The following is a 23,239-nucleotide window of genomic DNA, read 5'->3' as shown; positions in this document are numbered from 1 at the left end:
CACAGTGTATGGATTTTGCATGTTGCTGGTGACATGCGATGTGGAATCGCTGTACACCAGCATCAATCATGAGGATGGGATACGAGCTACCTCATATTTTCTGTCCATGACTGATGGCAATAGGGGTTTTTCCACCTGCCTCATTGATCTGTTGCGGTTTTCTCTCACGCATAACTTTTTTACTTTTAATGGCTCCTTCTACCTACAGCTCCGGGGGACAGCTATGGGGGCAGCCTGTGCGCCCTCGTATGCTAATCTCTTCCTGGGGCTGTGCAATAGGGAGCTATTCATGTCTGATGGTAATGCGTCAATGGACGGGGTAATTTTCTGGGCCTGGTACATCGACGATATTTTTCTGATATGGCAGGGTACCTCTGATACACTCTGCCAGTTCATGGAGGGTCTAAATGACAATAATTACATTGATTTAACCTTCAAATATGACGAAGAGCAAATAGAGTTCTTGGATGTCTTGATCAGATGTGACCTTCAGGGTCTTTTGCAAACTGACATATACAGGAAGGAGACTGCTGTCAACGCACTCTTACATGCTCGTCAAACCAAATTTATGTTGGTTTGACGATCAGGGAACTAAAGATACGTGTCCGTGAACACGTTTGGGATATCATAAAGTTTAAAGATTCCACTGTCTCAAACCTATTCTGAAGCATTTTAAAAGGTTCCATGACAGCGATCCCTCGCTCTTGAAAATCTGTGGGATCGATCACATAGACCTGGGGATGCAAGGGGGCAATGTGATGAAGTGTCTGGCCCAACGTGAGACGAAGTGGATTTGGACCTTAGACACTATGCAACATAAAGGCCTCAATGATGCTCTGTCTTATGCTCCATTTCTGCAATGAGCATTATTATTCATTTTATTTATTGTCTTTCTATGTTTTTTTTTACTTATTGCTCATTTATGCTTAATTTTAATGTTTGTGTTCTGCCATTTGAGATCTGCCATTCACGCTGCCTTTCTACATATTTAGGATACTGTAGTTGCACTCACCTTCTTACATGGACCTTGGATGCATTCGGTTGGACTCGCCTTTCCATCATGATTGAAGACAGAAGCGTCGCGGGACTTTCCTTCACCACCTGTTTAAGAATATATTATTCCTAATTTTATCTTATTAGTCAAGTGGTTTCTTATCTATTTATTTTATCTCCTTTTCTCACCTTCACTTTTTTCATGCATTATTTATATGCATTTTTGTTCTAATATGCATTTATATTATTTTTTCTCTCTTTTCACTTCTCACACATTATTTATCTTTTTTATAATTTTTGTCTGCGGGATTATTCCCCATATTTTGACTAAACTAGGTATATCCAGTTATCATTGTTTTTTTGCTACACCTGTTCACTTTGTAACACTGAGCGCAATGTGATTTTACTATATATTCATGGTCATTATCTCAAATACTAGTGTTTTCATTCTTCTTTTTACTTTCATTATTACTTTTTCACTAGCATTCATGCTTTCACTATATAACCGCAGCGATACCATGTCTTCCGGTTTGTCCTCTGCTTCCTGATGTCTGCCGATCATGTGACCGCAAGTCGCGATCATGTGATTCATCCCTTTGACGTCGACGGCCACGTGACAGGCCATCACGTGACCGCCGTTCGTCTCGCGGGATTATGACGTCACCTAAGGTCCTTGCTTGACCACTTTTGGTGAGCACAAGAGCGACAGCGCGATTGGCCACCGCGCGGCCGCTGTGTGACCTCATCCACTGGCAAGACCGTGATAGGATGCTGGTTTCGTCAACACACCATTTGTTTTCAATTCATGCTGATGCATTAGCATCCGATTGGAGGAGTATCCATGTAAATAGAGCCCCTCCAGTAGGAAGAACCGTACCCCCAGAGGAAGGTTTCCATCGAAACGCGCGTCGGGTGTGCGGTCTTCCTGTGGAGATATCATTTCCATTAACGATATGTGACTACTTATACCTTTATTTAGTTTACAATATATACCATCTGTGAGCCATTTAGTAGGGCAGGGATGCGATTTTTGTTGTTCACTTAGGGTTTGCTCATGCACTTTACTAATATGGCACTTTATTGATCATGATGCTCATCTTATAGACTTATCCTTATATCCTCTTCCCAGGCTCCTCTTTATGTCATACCCCTTACGTATATCTCCCAGGGTTGTACTGAACTTTTGATATTGATATATCTGTCATCCCACATTATATGTCTTTTTAACGTGTACTTTAATAAAATTTATATTTTTATAGATAATTAGTCTGTTTGTTTATAGTTTTTTCTAGAATTTCTGAGCTAGCTTTGCTAGAGGGGTTTATGCCATTCGTTGCTTCACGCATTTCTTATGTAACCTTTTTGGGTTTATGGATTTTGCATGGCAGCATTGAAAAGCACACAAAAAAGCTGTAGACAGGCTGGAATTTCAGGGCTGTATTTTGTCAGGATAAGGTCAAAATTGATTAATGAAATACATTATAAAAATTTATTTTAGAGAGTTTAGAATAATTTTAAAGCCACTGTAAACTAGAAAATGCACGTAGACCACGTAGAGTATGGCTACAAAATGTACTTGTGTAAGTTGCAAGTCAAGGGGGGTGGGGCCCTGTTGAGGTCACTATTAAGGGGTGGTCTGCTGTGGAGTTCACTCTTAGGGGGGCGGATGCTGTGGAGGTCACATTTTAAGTGAGCGGGGAGCTGTAGAGGTCACTGTAAAGGGGCAGGCCACTGTGGAGGACACTGTTAAGGGGATGTGCCACTGTGGAGGTCACTGTTAAGGGGGAGGGGTACTGTCTACTGTGGAGGTCATTGTTAAGGGGGTGGAGGAGTACTGTGGAGGTCACTGTTATGAGGGGCACTGTGGATATCTTTAACACACACAAACATTAATTGAAATTATAAAAATGAATTTTAGAAGATTTGGAGTAGTTTTAAAGCAATTTTATGTAAAAGTTAAGGTCCTCTTTAAACAAGAAAATTCATGTAGACCAAGAGTGTGGCTCCAAAATGTACTTGTATAAGTTGCAATATATTATATTATGGTAACTGTATATATTCCTTTGCACTGATCCACTCCCCCTAGTGGTGGCTTCAGGCAGACAGGTTTATAATATTCTTAGTGAAGGTAAGTAAGGCTTTAGAGCAGCAAGCAGGAGATTCATCAATGTGTTTAGGTCACTTGTCTGATTTAAATACAGGGAGTGCAGAATTATTAGGCAAGTTGTATTTTTGAGGATTAATTTTATTATTGAACAACAACCATGTTCTCAATGAACCCAAAAAACTCATTAATATCAAAGCTGAATATTTTTGGAAGTAGTTTTTAGTTTGTTTTTAGTTTTAGCTATTTTAGGGGGATATCTGTGTGTGCAGGTGACTATTACTGTGCATAATTATTAGGCAACTTAACAAAAAACAAATATATACCCATTTCAATTATTTATTTTTACCAGTGAAACCAAAATAACATCTCAACATTCACAAATATACATTTCTGACATTCAAAAACAAAACAAAAACAAATCAGTGACCAATATAGCCACCTTTCTTTGCAAGGACACTCAAAAGCCTGCCATCCATGGATTCTGTCAGTGTTTTGATCTGTTCACCATCAACATTGCGTGCAGCAGCAACCACAGCCTCCCAGACACTGTTCAGAGAGGTGTACTGTTTTCCCTCCTTGTAAATCTCACATTTGATGATGGACCACAGGTTCTCAATGGGGTTCAGATCAGGTGAACAAGGAGGCCATGTCATTAGATTTTCTTCTTTTATACCCTTTCTTGCCAGCCACGCTGTGGAGTACTTGGACGCGTGTGATGGAGCATTGTCCTGCATGAAAATCATGTTTTCTTGAAGGATGCAGACTTCTTCCTGTACCACTGCTTGAAGAAGGTGTCTTCCAGAAACTGGCAGTAGGACTGGGAGTTGAGCTTGACTCCATCCTCAACCCGAAAAGGCCCCACAAGCTCATCTTTGATGATACCAGCCCAAACCAGTACTCCACCTCCACCTTGCTGGCGTCTGAGTCGGACTGGAGCTCTCTGCCCTTTACCAATCCAGCCACGGGCCCATCCATCTGGCCCATCAAGACTCACTCTCATTTCATCAGTCCATAAAACCTTAGAAAAATCAGTCTTGAGATATTTCTTGGCCCAGTCTTGACGTTTCAGCTTGTGTGTCTTGTTCAGTGGTGGTCGTCTTTCAGCCTTTCTTACCTTGGCCATGTCTCTGAGTATTGCACACCTTGTGCTTTTGGGCACTCCAGTGATGTTGCAGCTCTGAAATATGGCCAAACTGGTGGCAAGTGGCATCTTGGCAGCTGCACGCTTTACTTTTCTCAGTTCATGGGCAGTTATTTTGCGCCTTGGTTTTTCCACACGCTTCTTGCGACCCTGTTGACTATTTTGAATGAAACGCTTGATTGTTCGATGATCACGCTTCAGAAGCTTTGCAATTTTAAGAGTGCTGCATCCCTCTGCAAGATATCTCACTATTTTTGACTTTTCTGAGCCTGTCAAGTCCTTCTTTTGACCCATTTTGCCAAAGGAAAGGAAGTTGCCTAATAATTATGCACACCTAATATAGGGTGTTGATGTCATTAGACCACACCCCTTCTCATTACAGAGATGCACATCACCTAATATGCTTAATTGGTAGTAGGCTTTCGAGCCTATACAGCTTGGAGTAAGACAACATGCATAAAGAGAATGATGTGGTCAAAATACTCATTTGCCTAATAATTCTGCACGCAGTGTATATTTTAAATTTAATTTTTTTTCCATCATGCGAATGTCCACATGTGTGTCCCTTACTTGTAGAAGTGATGACACTCAAACTCATATAGTACAAAACTGAATTCATTTACCCGACTTTACCCATTTTTTTTTTTTACAAGACCAAATTTAAAGATAGTACCAATAGCTTTTTGCCACCATACTGGAGAAAGTTCCAAATGATCACACTGATGACTAATGATTAGCTACAATATCGGGCAACCACATAAATATGGCACACTGATCGGGCGGGCCTAGGAGTTGTGCACACATGATCAGAGGCAGCGGCCTGGGCTGTTACTATGTATTGTACTGCACTGTAAATGGGATCACACCTCCAAAAGCTAAAATCCCCTCATCAAGCCATTTACAATGAAGAAAAAATAAAATAAAATAGCCATATTAGATATTCAGCATACAGCAATTTACGACCACATATGGGGTGTTGCCGTATTAAGGAGAAAATGGATAAGAAATTGTGGGGTGATTTTCTTATTATCCTTTGTGAAAATTAAAAATGTGGGGCTAAAACTACATTTTATTGGAAAAAATTTAATTTTTCATTTTCACGGCCAAGTGTTTCTAACAGTGGCGTACTGCCAATATAGGCAGACCACGCAATAGCTATGGGGCCCGCGGCACAGGGGGGCCCTGGAGCGCATGAAAGGCCCCGCCCCCTACTATTTTTATGTACGCTCCTGCCCCGGGCCACTTCCCTGCTCCCTCCAGTATCTGACCGCTGTCTCTTTCCGGCCTGAGCGCGGTGAGTTGCTGTCACGATGAGCCGCATCTATCATGACAGTGCCTTGCAGAATAAGCCTGTATATGATGAGCGGGTGTCGGGAGACTGACAGCTGGGCTGTTCTAGAGGTCTGGCTGTGTGCTGGGCTTATAGGAGGAAGTGTTGTCTGGGCGAGGGGGCTGTACACAGGGGAGAACTGGCCCTGCCCTGTTGACTGGGCACATATAGCTATGAAAGCCTTTGGGCACATCTCTGCTATATTGCATGCCGTATTTTGAACAGAAACTAGTATATCTGGCCTGCCCTTGTTCACACTAAGCGTTGTCACTACCTCAGGGATATAGCTGTGTACAGAAGGAAGCATCCAGCCATACACTGTAGTGTAACTATAGGCTTCTGTAGAGCAGACCTGTGCCAAAGATGTGTGTTTGCCCGCTGACTCAAAAACTGAATATTGCAAAATATTGCATGAGCAATCAGAGTGCCCCCTTAAAAAATGCAGTAAATACATCATTGGGTGCGTCTGCAAAAGACGCGACTAGTGAAAAGGGGATAATTCACACCCAGCTTCGGGAAAAATCTAAGTTTTTCCCGAAAAATACCAGTAATGAGTGTATAGAGGCCTTCAAAAGAGGACTTCTGAATGAGCTGGATAAGATAGAGAGTAAAAAGAAATACAATAATCTATCATTTAAGGAGAAAAAAGCCTTGCAAGATCTTGAAGCTAACCCCCTGTTTGTAATAAAACCCGCAGATAAAGGGGGGGGGGGGGGGGGGGTAGTCGTAATGGATAAGGATAAGTATGAGATGGATATGCATAGATTGTTGACAGATGAGACCACATATAGGAAATTAAAGAGTGACCCCATGATAGAGTATAAGAAGACATTGGATGTATTATTAATAGATGGCCTAAGGGATGACATCTTAAACAAGAAAGAATTTGAGTATCTAACTGTTAAATATCCAGTAACCCCGGTGATATATCACCTACCAAAAATACATAAGTGTCTCCTTAAACCCCAGGCAGGCCTATAGTTTCGGGGATTAACTCCTTCACAAGCAGGATCACAGAGTATATAGATTTTCATCTACAAAAGTATGTCACACGAATTCCCTCATATTTGAAGGATACGGGGAGTGTATTAGATCTGATACAAAAATTTGATATGCATCAAGAGGATGTATGGCTGTCAACGTGACATCATTATATACCGTGATACCAAAGGCCTTAGGACTGAGAGCTATAGAGAATCAGGTGTTGAAAGATCCATTAATGACAGACACACAAGGTACATTTATTTTGAGGTGCGTGGAGTATTGCTTAGACCACAACTACTTCTGGTTTGATGGGAGCTTCTATGTCCAATGCACCAGAACTGCGATGGGGGCGAAATTCGCCCCAAGTTTCGCAAATATTTTTATGGGGGCATGAGAGGAGAACATCATCCCGATACTAAAAAAGAAAATAGATGGAGGTGAATTGCGGGTATGGAGGAGATTCATCGACGACTGCCTTCTAATCTGGGTAGGAGAGAAAAAGGGGCTGGAAGCACTCATCCAGAACTTGAATGAGAATAGCTGGAATTTGCACTTTACCAGTAATATAAGCAATGTGGAGGTAAACTTCCTAGATCTTTGTATTTCTTTGGAAAATGGAAAGTTGACTACGAGAACTTACTTTAAAGAGACAGACGTGAATGCATATATTAACAGGACTAGTTGCCATCACGATGTATAGCTAAAAAACATTCCAAAAGGGCAATTTAAAACAATAGCACGCAACTGTACAAAAGTAGAAGATTATAGAAAGCAGAGCAAAGTGATTAAAGAAAGGTTTGTGGAAAAAGGATATGAGGAGGAGGAGTTGGAAGAGTGCCGAAATAACTTGGAAGTTTGCAAAATAGAGGGGGGATGTGGAAAAAGGAATAAAAAGGATAGAGATTTCCGCTTCATGTTCATGACGCAATACAATGCCAATGCGGGTTTTTTGAAAAATGCGATTAAAAGAAATTGGGCAACACTGAAGAACGACCCCATCCTGGGGAAAGAGATACCTAGGAGGCCAGAGATCATATATAAGAAGGCTCCTAATTTAAACACACGTCTAGTACACAGTGCAATTTTGACTGTCCCAAAAAAGAGTGACACGCAGAAATTCACATGGTGTGGCTTTTGTATAGACTGCAAAAATAGAAATCTGAAAGAGAGAATGCAGCATGTGGGGGTAGTAAAATCCACAGTAAGTGGACAAGAGTTTAAAGTGAAAGGGGGTCTGTCCTGTAAGAATGAGGGGGTGATATACATACTGGAGTGCCCTTGTGGCCTCCAGTACGTGGGAAGAACCCTCAGGAAACTGGAAGTTAGGATACAGGAACATATTCAGAATATCAAAAAAGGTTTAACTACACATAGTGTCTCTATGCATTTTAAGGAGCACCACGAAAAGAACCCCAACGGTTTGAAATTTGTGGGAGTGGAATTAGTTAAGCCCCATTGGCGGGGTGGGGATCCGATTATGCAAATAAATAAAAGAGAGATCGAATGGATATATAAACTAAGCACCCTTTAACCTAAAGGGATGAATATTGAATTCGATCTCAAGCCCTGCTTAGTTTGAATTTACCTTAAACATTGGCATTGTAGTGCGCCGGATCAGTGAAAGTGTGGAGTAATTGATTGTCCAGCAGGGGGAGGGAACTTACATGGATGTGTGATTTTGTGAATGAAGTACCTGGAAGTCAGTCATTGGTTGACCTAGCCGTGTCCTGCAATATAAGGCCTCTTTCAGACGGGCGTTGCGGGAAAATGTGCGGGTGCGTTACGGGAACACCCGCGATTTTTCCGCGCGAGTGCAAAACATTGTAATGCGTTTTGCACTCGCGTGAGAAAAATCACGCATGTTTGGTGCCCAAAGCCGAACTTCTTCACAGAAGTTCAGGCTTGGAATCGGTGTTCTGTAGATTGTATTATTTTCCCTTATAACATGGTTATAAGGGAAAATAATAGCATTCTGAATACAGAATGCTTAGTAAAATAGTGCTGGAGGGGTTACATTTAAAAAAAAAAAAAATTTAACTCACCTTAAGCCACTTGATCGGGAAGCCCGGCATCTCCTTCTGTCTCCTTTGCTGAACAGGACCTGTGGTGAGCATTCATTACAGGAAAATGACCTGTGGTGACGTCACTCCGGTCATCACATGATCCATCACCATGGTAAAGGATCATGTGATGACCGGAGTGACGTCACCACAGGTCATTTTCCTGTAATAAATGCTCACCACAAGTCCTGTTCAGCAAAGGAGACCGAAGGAGATGCCGGCCTCCGCGATCAAGTGGACTAAGGTGAGTTAAATAAAAAAATTTTAACCCCTCCAGCGCTATTTTACTATGCATTCTGTATTCAGAATGCTATTATTTTCCCTTATAACCATGTTATAAGGGAAATTAATAATGAACGGGTCTCCATCCCGATCGTCTCCTAGCAACCGTGCGTGAAAATCGCACCGCATCCGCACTTGCTTGCGATTTTCACGCAACCCCATTCACTTCTATAGGGCCTGCGTTACGTGAAAAACGCTGAATATAGAGCATGCTGCGATTTTCACGCAACGCACAAGTGATGCGTGAAAATCACCGCTCATGTGAACAGCCCCATAGAAATGAATGGGTCGGTATTCAATGCGGGTGCAATGCGTTCAACTCACGCATGGCATCCGCGCGAAATACTCGCCCGTGTGAAAGGGGCCTAAGTCCCAATGGGGGAAGACAGCATGAAAAAGCTATATAAGTGCGATATTTTGTATATGGATCTTGAAATAGGATTGGAATGTGTTTTTATTTGTATTTTATTGTAATATGAGCATTTTTGGAGAACCCATCTTTTGTAATTGGATGGGTAATATAACTATCAGCTGTGCCACATGGCGGGAAGGGGGTTAAATATCCGCCTACCCTAGTTGTGGTAGATTCTCGCCCCTGACGAAGCTATATGTGAAACCCGGGTCGGGCTGTGCAGAAAGACTATTGCTATATTGATATGCTGAAAAACCATTTTATTTCTGTGAGTATAATAAAACAGAATTTTTAACTGTGCCGGAGGTACTCTCACTATTGTGCGGTTTATGACAGCTTGCAGAGGAGCCTACGACGATCCAGCATAGATATGCTGAATTCCAATCCGCGTAGAAGCACATTGCGATCTAACTGAAGGGTGTCCGTCTTGGGCCAGATAAAGTGAATACCTGCATTCGTGGAAAAACGCTCTGTGTGAATGAGGAGCAGCGCGGTCCCACTATATTAACATGTTGTTCAAGGAGTTTGGATGCAAATGGGAGCAGTGAAATGGGACGATAGCTGGATAAAAAGGATGGGTCCAGGGAAGGCTTCTTGCGTATGGGTATGACAGATGGGTGTGAAGACACCAATGGTTAGCAATATGTTGAAGAGGTACATTAGGGCAGGGATATCTATAGAGGCAAGGTTAGGGATGAGGTGAGATGGTACTGAATCAAGGGCACAGGTGGTGAAGTGTGACTTGAAAACGAAGGTGGAAAGCTTGACAGTGGTAAACTGGGTTATGTGGGAAGAGCATTGGGTGGTTATGTAGTGGGGGGTGTTTAAAGGCTATGTACACCTTCGGAGGCAATTTTTTTCAAAATGATTGCATGTTACTCATTATTGGCTAAAAATCTTTTTTGAATAGGCCTTTATTAAAAATATTGAGCTCTTCTGTCCCAAAGAGTTAAAGCGATATTCCCATCAACAGTTTTCACACTTCCCTGCGGCGAGCGCGACGTTCACTTCCTGGATTCGGCTGGGCGGGCTCAGTCAGCTTGATTGACATCTTCAACGCGCACGCCGCCGCGCATGCGCCATGGTGACTTATTCCTGGCCTGTATAGTACAGAGCCGGCATGCGCGGTCGCGGCTCTGTACTATACTGGCCAGGAAGAAGTCATCATGTCGCATGCGCGGTGGCGTGCGCGTTCAGGACATTGCGCGGCCCGGTCAGGAGAAAATCTTCAGTCTTCTGCGCAAGCGCGGCCACGAGGTGGCCGTAACCAGGGGAGACGAAAGACAGCAATCAGGTAAGAGGGGACTTATTTTCTCAAAAGGGTGGGAATTGGGTAATAAAATGTATTTACAAAAATGATCACTGTCAAATCATTAACAGGTTTAACAGTGATCATTGTGATGGGAATACCCCTTTAAGGCCCCTTTCACACAAGCGAGTTTTCCGCGCGGATGCGATGCGTGACGTGAACACATTGCACCCGCACTGAATCCAGACCCATTCATTTCTATGGGGCTGTGCACACGAGCGGCGATTTTCACGCATCACTTGTGCGTTGCGAGAAAATCGCAGCATGTTCTATATTCTGCGTTTTTCACGCAACGCAGGCCCCATAGAAGTGAATGGGGCTGTGTGAAAATCGCAAGCATCCGCAAGCAAGTGCGGATGCGGTGCGATTTTCACGCACGGTTGCTAGGAAATTATCAGGATGGGGACCCGATGATTATTCTTTTCCCTTATAACATGGTTATAAGAAAAAATAATAGCATTCTTAATACAGAATGCATAGTACAATAGGGCTGGAGCGGTTAAAAAAATATATATATATAACTCACCTTAATCCACTTGATCGTGCAGCCCGGCTTCTCTTCTGTCTTCTTTGCTGTGCACAGGAAAAGGACCTTTGATGACGTCACTGCGCTCATCACATGGTCCATCACCATGGTAAAAGATCATGTGATGAACCATGTGATGGGCGCAGTGACGTCATCAAAGGTCCTATTCCTCAAAGAAGAAGACAGAAGAGAAGCCGGGCTGCGCGATCAAGTGGATTAAGGAGAGTTAAATTATTATTTTTTAACCCCTCCAGCTCCATTGTACTATGCATTCTGTATTAAGAATGCTATTATTTTCCCTTATAACCATGTTATAAGGGAAAATAATAAAATCTACACAACACCTAACCAAAACCCAAACTTCTGTGAAGAAGTCCGGGTCTGGGTACCAAACATGCCGATTTTTCTCACGCGCGTACAAAACGCATTACAATGTTTTGCACCCGCACGGAAAAACCGCAAACATGGAACGCAATCGCAGTGAAAACTGACTTGTTTTAGTGTCAAAATCACACCATTTTCCCTGAACGCATCCGGCCCCAATCCGCAACGCCTGTGTGAAAGGGGCCTAAATGTTTTTCTAGCTGTGTGACTGAAACTTTCACTTTGTGCTGGTCATCTAGTAAACCTTATCTCTAAACTACTGTGCATTCAAAGTACACTGAAGTCCTGTGTTCTCTGAATGCACAGTAGTCAACTAGGATAGCCAAGCGTTTCATCATGGATCACAGATCGACTTCGGATCTCAGTGACAAGCAGTTCCGGCCCCAGCAAGTAAGCAGCGCTACCATTGCAGCAGGCAGATCAGTAAGCTGATGGCACTATATGGGGGCATTATAACTAGAGATAAGTGAATCGACTTCAGATGAATCATCCGAAATCGATTCGCATAAAACTTTGTTTCAACACTGTACGGAGTGCTCACTCATCCCTAAATATAACTAAGCAGTGCTAGTAATAGGCAGCAGGCTTGTCAGTAAGGTGAAGGCTCTGTATGGGGGCACCAGAAGTAGGCAGCGCTGCAAATAGACAACAGGTGGGCAGTACTGACAGAGGAGGGGCAGTCCAACACTGAGTGCAAGATTGCAGGGTCTGAGGAGAGCACAAGCCTGAAAATATAACTGGGACACACTGCATACAGAGACAATAAGGCCACCTGCACATGGGTGAGCTGAACCTGCCAAGTGGGCATGTGTATGGGGGACATCGGGGAGACAGCCATCAGCCAAACTAGTGTTCTGCCGACCGATATCTTATGGGACATATATCATGACTGGAGTAAGATGCACCTAATTAATTAAGAGGCAGATGCTTTTTAATAAATTAGGCACATCTCTGCCCTGCACCAGAAAGTCTACATCAGCGATAGCTTAGTCCACTTTCTGGTGCAAGTTATAGTAAATCTGGTGGGCTGCACTAAGCCCCCTTTTCTCGCCACTTTAGAAGTGGAGAGAAGCTTAAAAAGTTGCAAATTATGGCCAACTTTTTTATATCTGGGGAAAAAAAAAAAACATACGTAAAAAAAAAACTGCATGTACCAATGTAGCCTATGTGAAGAACTTGCGGCTCGGCTGATCGCTCTGAAATGCACTGTACTGTGGAGCTCTCAGCTGAGACAGGTATAAGGTCTGCATGGCTTCCTGCTTCTTGGTGTAAACAAGAAGGTTTCCGTTCAGTGACAGAAAGCTGAAGATATTAATAGAACGTCGAGAATGTATTATATAATGATTTTCTCCCAGGAGATTAGACAACCCCTTTAACTACCCTACTGATATACAAGAAGGGGAAAGGCAAGACAATTGTGCTATGGAACAGGACACGGAGCGGTGTATACTGCTGGCATAATGTACACGTTACACGGAAGGTGCGGGCCTACCAGAGGAAGTTATTCTTGAGGCCCAACCCTCATATCTTCAATAAAGTTGAAGTTATTAGGGCTTATGCACGCGACCATATCTTTGATCTGCATTTTCTGTGGGTTGGATGCGGACCCATTCATTTCAATAAGGCCACAAAAGATGCGGTCTGCAGCCATATGTCCATGCCGTGGCACCTGCAAAAAAATAAATAATAGAACATGTCCTATTGTCCGTTTTATGGAGAAGAGTAGGACAGTTCTATAGACGGCAGGACATTCTGTAAAATGCGCAAGAGACACGGCCGGTATGTGCGTTTTGTGGATCCGCAATTTACAGACTGCGAAAATGGCAACAGCCGTCAGCCTGAGGCCTCAGTTCTGGGGCTCTCTGGATCCGGATGTAAGGAATACCGCCAGGCTCATTGACTATAATGGGAACCGTTGGAGATCAGACAAAAACCACAGCACGCAGCATTTTCTCGTCCAGCCAAATCCTTGCATATTTGCTGGGTAGCGTCCGGATCTCTGCCGGTTCCCGTTATAGTCAATACCCCAATCTGGTAACATCCAGAAATACCGGATATAGAACTAATAACGGTAGTGATTCAGAGTACATTCACACCACCGTATTCATGGATCCATTCTACGAGGCATCTCTATCATAGGGCAGCAGAGGATCCTCTGGTAGGCCAGCCATATGCTAGGGACCAGGAGCTTCCAGTTGTGTCCCTATTTCAGGGATCAGCATAACAGTTGTTGACAAACTACAGCTCCCAATAGGCACCATTCACTTCCAAGAACAGCCGAGCATGTGTTCATGCTGGGAGTTGTAGTTGACAACAACTGGAGTGCCAGTGAGCAGCACAGGTCGTATAGATGTTTTGTAGTCCAGATAGTTGCCATTCACTAACATGCTCTTAAATAAAAGTAAAGAACAGGGCCGATTAGTGGAAATACGCGGGCATCTCCATAGGCTATCTGTGGCGATCCCACTGCAGCAGGTACCCATCCCACCCGCGGGAGAGCCGGGCTGTAGTTGCCGGCAGCAGCCAACAGGTTGCAGCGTTCTCCGCTCGGTCGGCCAGCCTCCCCTCCACCGGGCGGCCGCCCTCTGCCTCCCTCCTCCCCGCATGTCCGGGATAGGCGGCTCCCAAGCCCGAGGGCGCCTCTGCCGTCTGCAGCGCGTACAGGGGCCGCTGGAAGCTAGGCGTCGAGGGGGCACCGTCCACCCACAGGAAGCGCTGGAGAGACATGCCCGGAGTCTGAGGGCCGGGAGGAGTAAGTGTCAGCAGTGCGGGGCGGGAGCTGAGGGAGGAGAGGCTGCGCGCAGAGTCCGGGGCCACTTCTGGCGGGTGACGCGGGTGACGGGACGAGCTCTGCCATGTTCCCGGGGCTCCGGGGAAGCCGCTCCTCACACTTGTGTATGTATAGAGCGCTCGCTGGGGAAGTTCCGGGCGCCACGGTGCCGCACATGGAAGTGGTCGGGAGGCGCACAGCCGGTGCACGAATGGCGGCTGAAGGGCAAACGCTGCCCGCGGGAGGGACACGGCGCCGCGCTCAGTGGCGGCCCCTCCGCTTTCTGCACGGAACTTTCGGGGGGCTTCGGACGTCGTGACACTCTCGTCCCTGGCGCGCAACTTCCGAATTACACGCGTGCACTTTAGGAGGGACTGCCTGGGCCCAAGAACTTACACTCCATATGCCTACATGTAACTTTCCCTCCACCCCAATGTCCTGTGGGCCTCCAGCTGTTGTAGTGTCGCCACAGGTTGCTGTCCGTGGTGGGCTCCATTACCCCCATGACGGCCGAGCTGTTTATTTCCTCTCTGCTGACAGCGGCGCAGGCTGTGGGGGCGGGGCCGCGCGTGACGTCATGCCCTCCCTAGTATTAATAGCCGTCTGTGTACAGCGCTGGTTGTCATGTGCTGGTGGGTGTGCGTGCAGCAGGTCGCTGCGATCGGCGGGCTTCTGTATGTAGGGGTTGTATAGTGCATGGCAGCCACTGATAAACCCCTCTCTCCGTTATAAGTACATGAGCCACTGTAGTACTATGGAGTCAGGAGGATGAGGGGCAATGTTCAAGGAATATGGGTGCTGTGGCCCTAAAATACAGTGCAGTGAAAACCGCTGAACCCCAGCTAGACCTGACTGCATGGATTTCATTCCCGGGTTTTATATGGGAGTATTGACTACAAGGCTGTATATGATGGAATGTGGAAATATGTATTACTGACTCCTGCCCTACATACACTGTAAACCCATAGGAAATCAATGGGCTCTTAACTCTATCTAATCTATCTATATGTCTCATCTATCTATCTCATATCTATCTAAATCAAATCAGCTTTATTGGCAGGACTAAATACATTTTAGCATTGCCAAAGCAAGTGGGAAATAATTGAGTTGGGGAAGGGGACACGTCCAGGGTGGGGGTATAGGGTAAGTTCGGGGGATGGGGACACATCCAGAGTGGGGTGTCCATGGTATATCAGGCTCCTCTCAGTCTATGGCAGGCAGTAATATATTGTGCTGCTGTGTTCTTCTCTTCCCCCAGCAGTATGGAGAGTCTCTCTTCATCCTCCATGGAGGTGAAGTCTCGGCAGAGATCAGACAGTCTCCTGAAGTGAGAATCCCTCACTGCTGAGTATTTGGGGCACCACAGCAGGAAATTAGCCTCATCCTCCACGGCCTCCTGCTGGCACAGTCTGCTCTACCTGGGCATGTACCTCTGTCGGTGACGCTCGGATTCAATGAGCAGGCTGTGGGCGCTCAGTCTGTAGCGGCTCAGGATCTGTCGGTCTCTTGGATTGGGGAGTTTCTCCAGATATGGGGCCAGTTTGTACTCCCTCTGCAGGCTCTGTTATACTGTCAGCTTCTGTGATGTTCGTATGTCGTTCCTCCAGACGCTGATATACTCCTCTTTACCCTTGTGTATCGTCTTCTGGATTTCCCCCTTTGCCAGGCTGTATTGGTTGGTGGCTTGGGCAGGCTGGGTTTGGGTGACTTGTTGCAGGGTGCTTTGTTTTTCTGGGGCTTCTTGGTGTAACAAGGCTTTGTGATGGTAGGAGCTGGGACTGCTGCTATGCAGATGGGTTCTGAATGATTGCGCCTTCTTCTGGACAGCAAAGTGAAGTAGGAATCTGCCCAGTTATGCTCGACAGGTGCTGTTTGAGGTGCTCCTGTGGACCTGGAGAAGGTGTTTGCACAATTCTAGTTGGAAAAGTTCTGTTGGCCCAGAGTCCCATTTTGCCCAGTCTGGGTATATGTCTGGGCCCCAGACTTTGCTGCCTTACAGGAGGATTGGGGTGATGATGGTGTCAAGGAATTTAAGCTAGACGGTCACTGGTGCCTTAAGATGATACAGACGCCTTCTGATGGCATAGAAGGTTTTGATCGCCTTGTCTTTTAGTGTTTCCATGGCTTTCTTAAAACTCCCTGATTGGCTGATTTCTAGGCCCAGGTAGGTGTAGCTGTCAGTTTCTGAAAGTGAACAGTTTAGCAGGAAGGGAGGACGCCCCGGTTGCTCAGATCTCTATATCTATCTATCTATCTATCTATCTATCTATCTATCTATCTATCTATCTATCTATCTATCTATCTATCTCATATCTTTGTTATATATATCTATCTCATATCTATCTCATATATATCTATCCATCAATCCATCCACATGATGTTGAGGCTTCAGAGACCACCTGCGGCTGACTGTGGACTTCTTCATTATTCCATGTATTGGAGTGTGCAGTGTGGCACAATATGGAGGATTAGGAAGTTGATTTGCATTGCTAATCTTCCATTAGTGACACGGCACAATGTATGTTTGTGTCCCAGTCTTGTGTTCATGTATATTCTGTTCCATAAAAGCTCCATTGTTTGAATCAAGGGCCGAGAGCCAGGAGGAAGAGACTGTATGTAATTAATGTATCTCTATGAGAGCGTAATGATACTGCTGTGAGCATGGCGCTGCGTGCTGCATCTGGCTAGCACTGATGACATGACTTGTCTCCTTTCCACATTATCTGTGAATGTTTTATTAAAATGGAGTGGTTAGAAAAATCCTAGTAAAGCCTCTCATGTGTAGCACACTTTCAGGGCAGCTAAGGGTTAAACAGAGGAGCGCTAGCTCCAGTCATTTCTTGAATGTTTCTGTATTTCCTATTTTTTGCAAATTCGGCTTTCTTTTGTTCCCTGTCACCTCCCAGGCATCGGTACTCGATGGATCCCAAAGATCTGTTAAAGCCACCCAATGGAGCTCAGGCTGTGAAGAGCGCACATTACAGTGACAAGACGGGGAACGTGATTGACTTATTTACAAACTACAGAGGTGGAGCCTGTGTGAACATCTCCACATCTTGTGCAATTCCACCTGCTGCACTGCCAGACACAAGACAGCCACCGCCTCAGCAGCAGCAACTGGCTCCAACTGTGGACCCGGCCAATGGTCTGGCCAATGTCCCTCAGCCAGACCTTTCCAAGGCAGTCTCACTCTCAATGGGACTCTACATGGGGGAGCCAGACACAAAAGTAATGGGCAACGAACTTGGTTATACTCAGCAAGCTCCACTCGGAGTCCCTGCAGCAGAAACAGATTTCAGACTTTTGGAAGAGAGCATTGCCAGTCTTCAGGCAAAGCCACCTGCAACAGAGAGAGTGCCAGAAGGCCTTGGAGATAAAGGAGGCAACAAATGTGACATGTCTACCCAAGCAAGTCCTTCTGCACAGGGTCAGGGGGGCAGCATTGGGAGCAGCGTTGCCAAGTTGTATTCCAAAGACCAAAGCACCTTTGACCTTTTACAAGATCTAGACCTGCCCCCAGATTCGCCCAGGGATAGTAAGGGCAGTCCATGGGCATTGGACCCTATCTTTGAAGATGACGCAGCTGGCTTGCTTTCTCCTTTGACCACTGATGATGAATTTCTTTTGAGGTCTGGTATAGTAAATGAGGACAGCAAACCTCTCTTTATGCAGGATTTTACACCCAAAGCAGAGGACTTACTACTGCCCAACCCTGAAATCCAGTTGTCTCAAGTGAAGACTGAAAAAGAAGACTTTATAGAGCTGTGTACCCCAGGGGTGATAAAGCAGGAAAAGTTTAGCCCTGTTTATTGTGGTGCCCATTTCTCTGGATCTGGCCTATTCGGTAACAAAACATCAGCAATTTCTGTACACGGCGTCAGCACATCAGGGGGACAAATGTACCACTATGACTTGAACACTTCCTCCATCTCTCAGAAACAGCAGGATCAGAAGCCTGTTTTTGCTCTGGGCACACCTCTGTCCACCATTTCAGATTCTTGGAATAGGTGCCATGGGACTGGGGATGACAGTACCCCAGGGAGTATAAATTATCCCGGCCGGTCTGCCTTTTCAAACGGCTACCCAAGGTAAGTTCTTGCATTTGCTGGTCACAGTGACCCATAGCCATTCAGTCTATTTCCAGATACGTGTTGTACTTAAGTGGGGTTAGATAAAGCCACCAGATAGCGGTGACACCTGTTTGCTACATGGGATTTATTCTCCGCTCTATGGTGCCTCCAAGCAGTGCTTGGGTTAAAGTTCCCAAGTCGACTTGTTACCTGGTAAACTTCCAGTGTTATGCGCTGAGGAACAAATTGATGTTGTCGCTTGGTTTAATTTCAGAATTGGTTAATATTACACAGGGGAGATTGCATATAAAAAGCGCAGCGAGCTGTTTGTTTTCCCCGGCTGCTTCTTTTATGAGTGTTTGGCAGAATAGATTTTGTACGTTGACACTGCACTTTGCAAAGGATCAACCTTTGTTATATTTATCCAGACAGGGCTACGTTCTTAAGGCTTTGCGCTCTCTATTACAAGTGATTTCATGTCTTGTCCTGTACAGTGGTCTGTGTTCATGTATACGAAGCATCAGAAATGTTGGAGCACGCCTCTCTGGTAGACACCACTATGTTGACATAGGTCTGCGTTGTGTCTTTACGTTTAAGGTAATACGCTTATTATGGGCTGAAGTGCAATCATGGGAAATACACGAGAGAGTAAATCATAATTCTGTAGACTTATCTGTAGCGTGGTGCACTCGGGAATCCCTAGTGGCATGAATGGACGAAAATAGAACGTGCCCTACTTTCTACAGATCCTGTGCTTTACCATTTGTCTTTCTAAACTGTGGGTACAGTGCACACCCTGGTATCTCAAAGTGATCTTTCAAGGAGCTTGGAAGAGCATGACATCTGCTGGGCACTATGGTTCAGCAGGAAAAATGGACCCATGTCGCAAATAATCTTAATTCAACTTGTTCCACTGATCGGTACTAAAGCTCATATGTAGACCTATGTGTCTACAGTGTAACAAACTACGAACCCAGTGCAGTATAAGCGGCAGTCAGATTAACCGCCCCCTACTTCTCACCAACATTCATTTAGTTATTTCCAGAAGGTAGGACTGAGAAATCAGACTACACAGTTTGATAGTAGTCTGTTTCCATGGAGACACACAGGGGGGGACATTTATCAATGCTGGTTTAGTTGTCCATAGCAACCAATCAGCTCCTCTGAAAAATGAAAGGTGGAATCTGATTGGTTGCTATGGACAACTAAGGCTACTTTCACACTAGCGTTTTGGCTTTTCATTTCTGAGATACGTTCAGGGCTCTTACAAGCGGTCCAAAACGGATCAGTTTTGCCCTAATGCATTCTGAATGGAAACGGATCCGCTCAGAACGCATCAGTTTGCCTCCGTTGCGTCACCATTCCGCTTTGGAGGCGGACACCAAAACACTGCTTGCATCGTTTTGGTGTCCGTCTGACGAAACTGAGCCAAACAGATCCGTCCTGACACACAATGTAAGTCAATGGGGACGGATCCGTTTTCTCTGAACAATCTGGCACAATAGAAAACAGACCGTCCTCCATTGACTTTCAGTGGAGTTCATGACGGATCCGTCTTGGCTATGTTACAGATAATACAAACGCATCTGTTCAAGACGGATGCATGTGGTTGTCTTATTGTAACGGATCCGTTTTTTTAGATCCATGACGGATCCGCCCAAAACGCCAGTGTGAAAGTAGCCTAAGCCAGTTTTCCTTTACACCAGTTTTGATAAATCTTCCCCGTATTTCTACATAGGAACTGTAGACTCCAAAACACAGCAGATTGTTAATCAATACTATATGAAAGGTTACTTCATTTTTCATTTCTGAAGCATTGAAACAATAAAACAAATGTTGAGCTAGGTGGTGCTGTGCATTGAAATCTGTACTCTATAAAGAGTCAATTAGAAACTGATGATTGGCTGTTAGTGCCTACACCCTAGCGTTCAGAACGTGTGTATCTGAAGTGAATGTGGACCTCCTGTGATGTAACGCGTTCCGAGACAACAGTCTAAGTCAGGGTTTCATTTCAGTCCAAGTTAGTAAGTGAAAAAGGAAGTATTACGTTTCTCAGTGATGTGTGAGCCTCACACCAGGCTAAACGGTGGTGGTGACGCTCGGCTTCAAATATTTCCTTCATATATGCTTATGAATCAGACACTGGCAATAAGCACATACATATTTAATTGCTGCCTTAGTGTTTTAATCTGTTTGACCTAATAATTGCCCATACATTATTCAGATTATTGCTTTCCATCTACTACTAATAATCATTGCCTGTATGTAGGGGCGGTCAGTGGAGCAGATGCGATAAGCATCCTAGTCTTCTCCAATCTAGCTAGCCTAATACAGTAATGAAATGGATGGCAGTGTGCCTTACTTCACGTGCTGATGGGTACCTTGAGAAAATATACTTTATTTTAGATGTCTAGATCTTGGATATTGGTAAGCACTGATGCCTAGCAGTATTGGCTTCCTCTTAGGACTATCGGTTTCTTATAATTGACCCTAGTTTGTATATGTGAGATCAGGAAATAGGTTTCATATATAGGACCAGCCATTGTAGTTTCCTCCCAGCAGGATACAGAAAACAGTGGTTCTCTGTGGGATCATCTCGGGCATACGACACGTTGCCTTCAGTGCCAGACAGAAGATCGTAGCATTCTCCTGGTCGGCTCTATGCACTTTGGACCGCTCCTCAAAAGTGTTATCAGTTGTGTCCAGATCCGGCACTAAGCAACTGGCTGGACCCAGCCTAGTATGATTGTTACTTCCAACAGATACTGACCCCAATATAGAGCTGGACACAGGCACTTCGGGGGTTTCCAGATGTGAAAGTGAGCCCTGTATGAAGTGCTTACACGTTGTACTATCATTTCTGATACATCGCCCAAAATGCAGCAGAGTTCCAGAGAAATTCATTCTGCTGCCTGTAGGAAGACCTCTGAGCTGAGCACATCATCTGAAGGCCACAAATATCTATCTGTCATTATTGCCACAGGCACCAACCAAAGAGAAAAAACCAATAACCCCATGGAAAATGAAAGAACACACATATAAAATATTTATGTCGTTTATTAAGACCAAATATAGTAAATATAATATAACACGAAGGCACAGGGTAAGGGGGATGGTATGCCCCGTGTAACGTGACCGTGAACCCCCACCCTCACATATACCGGACTAACAGGGAAGAAGTGTCATAAAACACAAAGTGTAAAACCGCATGTAGATGGGAGAACTGTAGATTCGCACACATGTAAAGGGTCGATAAGGTCATACATAACAAACTTGCCCACCACTTGTAACTCGTCGACGAAGCCTTTCTTGGCGAAACGCGCGTCGAGGTGCAGCTCTGGTCATACACCCTGTGTTCCCGCATATCATGGGTAACTTATGTCTTGCTTCATACATGGCTAGTATGTTATTGTAGTGTTTGTGTTTGCACATGCCACTCTTGCTCCACCTGTATTTAGTGATGTGATTTGGCTGTCCGTTTCACGTGATGGCCACCTATGTTACCAGTGGTGGGCAAGTTTGTTATGTATGACCTTATCGACCCTTTACATGTGTGCGAATCTACAGTTCTCCCATCTACATGCGGTTTTACACTTTGTGTTTTATGACACTTCTTCCCTGTTAGTCGGGTATATGTGAGGGTGGGGGTTCACGGTCCCGTTACACGGGGCATCCCATCCCCCTTACCCTGTGCCTTTGTGTTATATTATATTTACTATATTTGGTCTTAATAAACGACATATATATTTTATATGTGTGTTCTTTCATTTTCCATAGGGTTATTGTTTTTTTTCTCTTGGGTTGGTGCCTGTATATTATACTAGACCCCAGTGTATCTTGTACACCCAATTAGAGTTTCTCTTATAGGTTGGTCTAACAAATTATTGCCACAGGCCCCTGAGGCACTGAGCGGTGGATACCCTGATTCTATCAGTTTTGGATAGGTGGGGCTGCAGTAAAGTGTCACGTTGCTGAGACTTGTGGCAGTGGCAGTGAACCATCTTCTGATCACATAGCCTAGTGATATCAGGGGGCTAGATTGTTATAATAAGATGGACATACGTTCTGCTGCATGTCTTGTAAAGTCAATGACGAGTTGTTCAACTTTTCCAGAATCCTGAACTTTAAGTAGTGGAGTTTTTTTTTTTTTTTTTACTGCATTGGTTTGTTCTTGCTGTCAACAATTATATTTTCCTGTGTAATACTTAGAGGTTGTCAGAGATACAGCCCAAGCTGGTAAATTGTATTTTAGAGCTTTGTTGGTTAGTTTCAGTGTCGTTGCTGTATTATTTACTGCGGTGACCTCTTGGTTGGAAGACTTGTAGTTCTTCCTGCTCAGAGCGAACAGCGTATCCTGGAGCCACTGATAACGTACCACCATCTTGTATGTTGCAAACCAGTGGGGGGGGGGAGCTTCATCCAAACTGGTGTAAAGGAAAACTGGTTTTGTTGCTCATACCAACCAGATTCCATCTTTCATTTTCCAAAGAACCTCTGAAAAATTAAAGGTGGACTTTGGTTGCTATTGGCAACTAAGCCAGTTTTCCCTTACACCAGTTTTGATTAATCTCTCCTGTGTATGTGCAGGCCAGTTAGCTAACTCATTTGACCTAGATGTCACATGATTATTGTGGGGAAATCCTTAAAGGGGGTTGTCTCATCTCAGACAATGGAGGCATATCAATAGGTTATGCCCCCATTGTCTTATAGGTGCGGGTCCCACCGCAGGCAGAGTGGTAGCTGGATGACTCAGCAGGGGAGAATATGGGTGTCCTTTTGGTTATTTTACATTATTTATAGGGACTGCCTGAGTTTTTATTGAATTGTCGCTCATTTAGTGAATAAGAATTCACATAAAACAACAAATATGA

The 23,239-nt window shown here is 44.6% G+C and overlaps 1 protein-coding gene across 3 annotated transcripts in view; it reads left to right on the top strand.

Moving 5' to 3' along the window:
• The first annotated feature begins 14,127 nt into the window (after window positions 1–14,127).
• The window catches only part of NR3C1 (nuclear receptor subfamily 3 group C member 1), a 199,968-nt gene continuing 190,856 nt past the window's right edge, over window positions 14,128–23,239 (top strand). For 2 of the 3 annotated variants that reach the window (XM_040406053.1, XM_040406041.1), the window contains exons 1-2: window positions 14,128–14,280; window positions 17,205–18,386. In XM_040406053.1, coding sequence (XP_040261987.1) covers window positions 17,218–18,386 — 1,169 coding nt within the window. In that variant the 5' untranslated portion in view covers window positions 14,128–14,280; window positions 17,205–17,217. The other variant, XM_040406046.1, reaches the window with a different exon arrangement.

Source organism: Bufo bufo, chromosome 1 (genome assembly GCF_905171765.1).
Source record: "Bufo bufo chromosome 1, aBufBuf1.1, whole genome shotgun sequence".
NCBI lineage: Eukaryota > Metazoa > Chordata > Amphibia > Anura > Bufonidae > Bufo > Bufo bufo.
The sequence above is the reverse complement of the archived record's forward strand: the minus strand, read 5'-3'. Positions and strand labels throughout refer to the sequence as shown.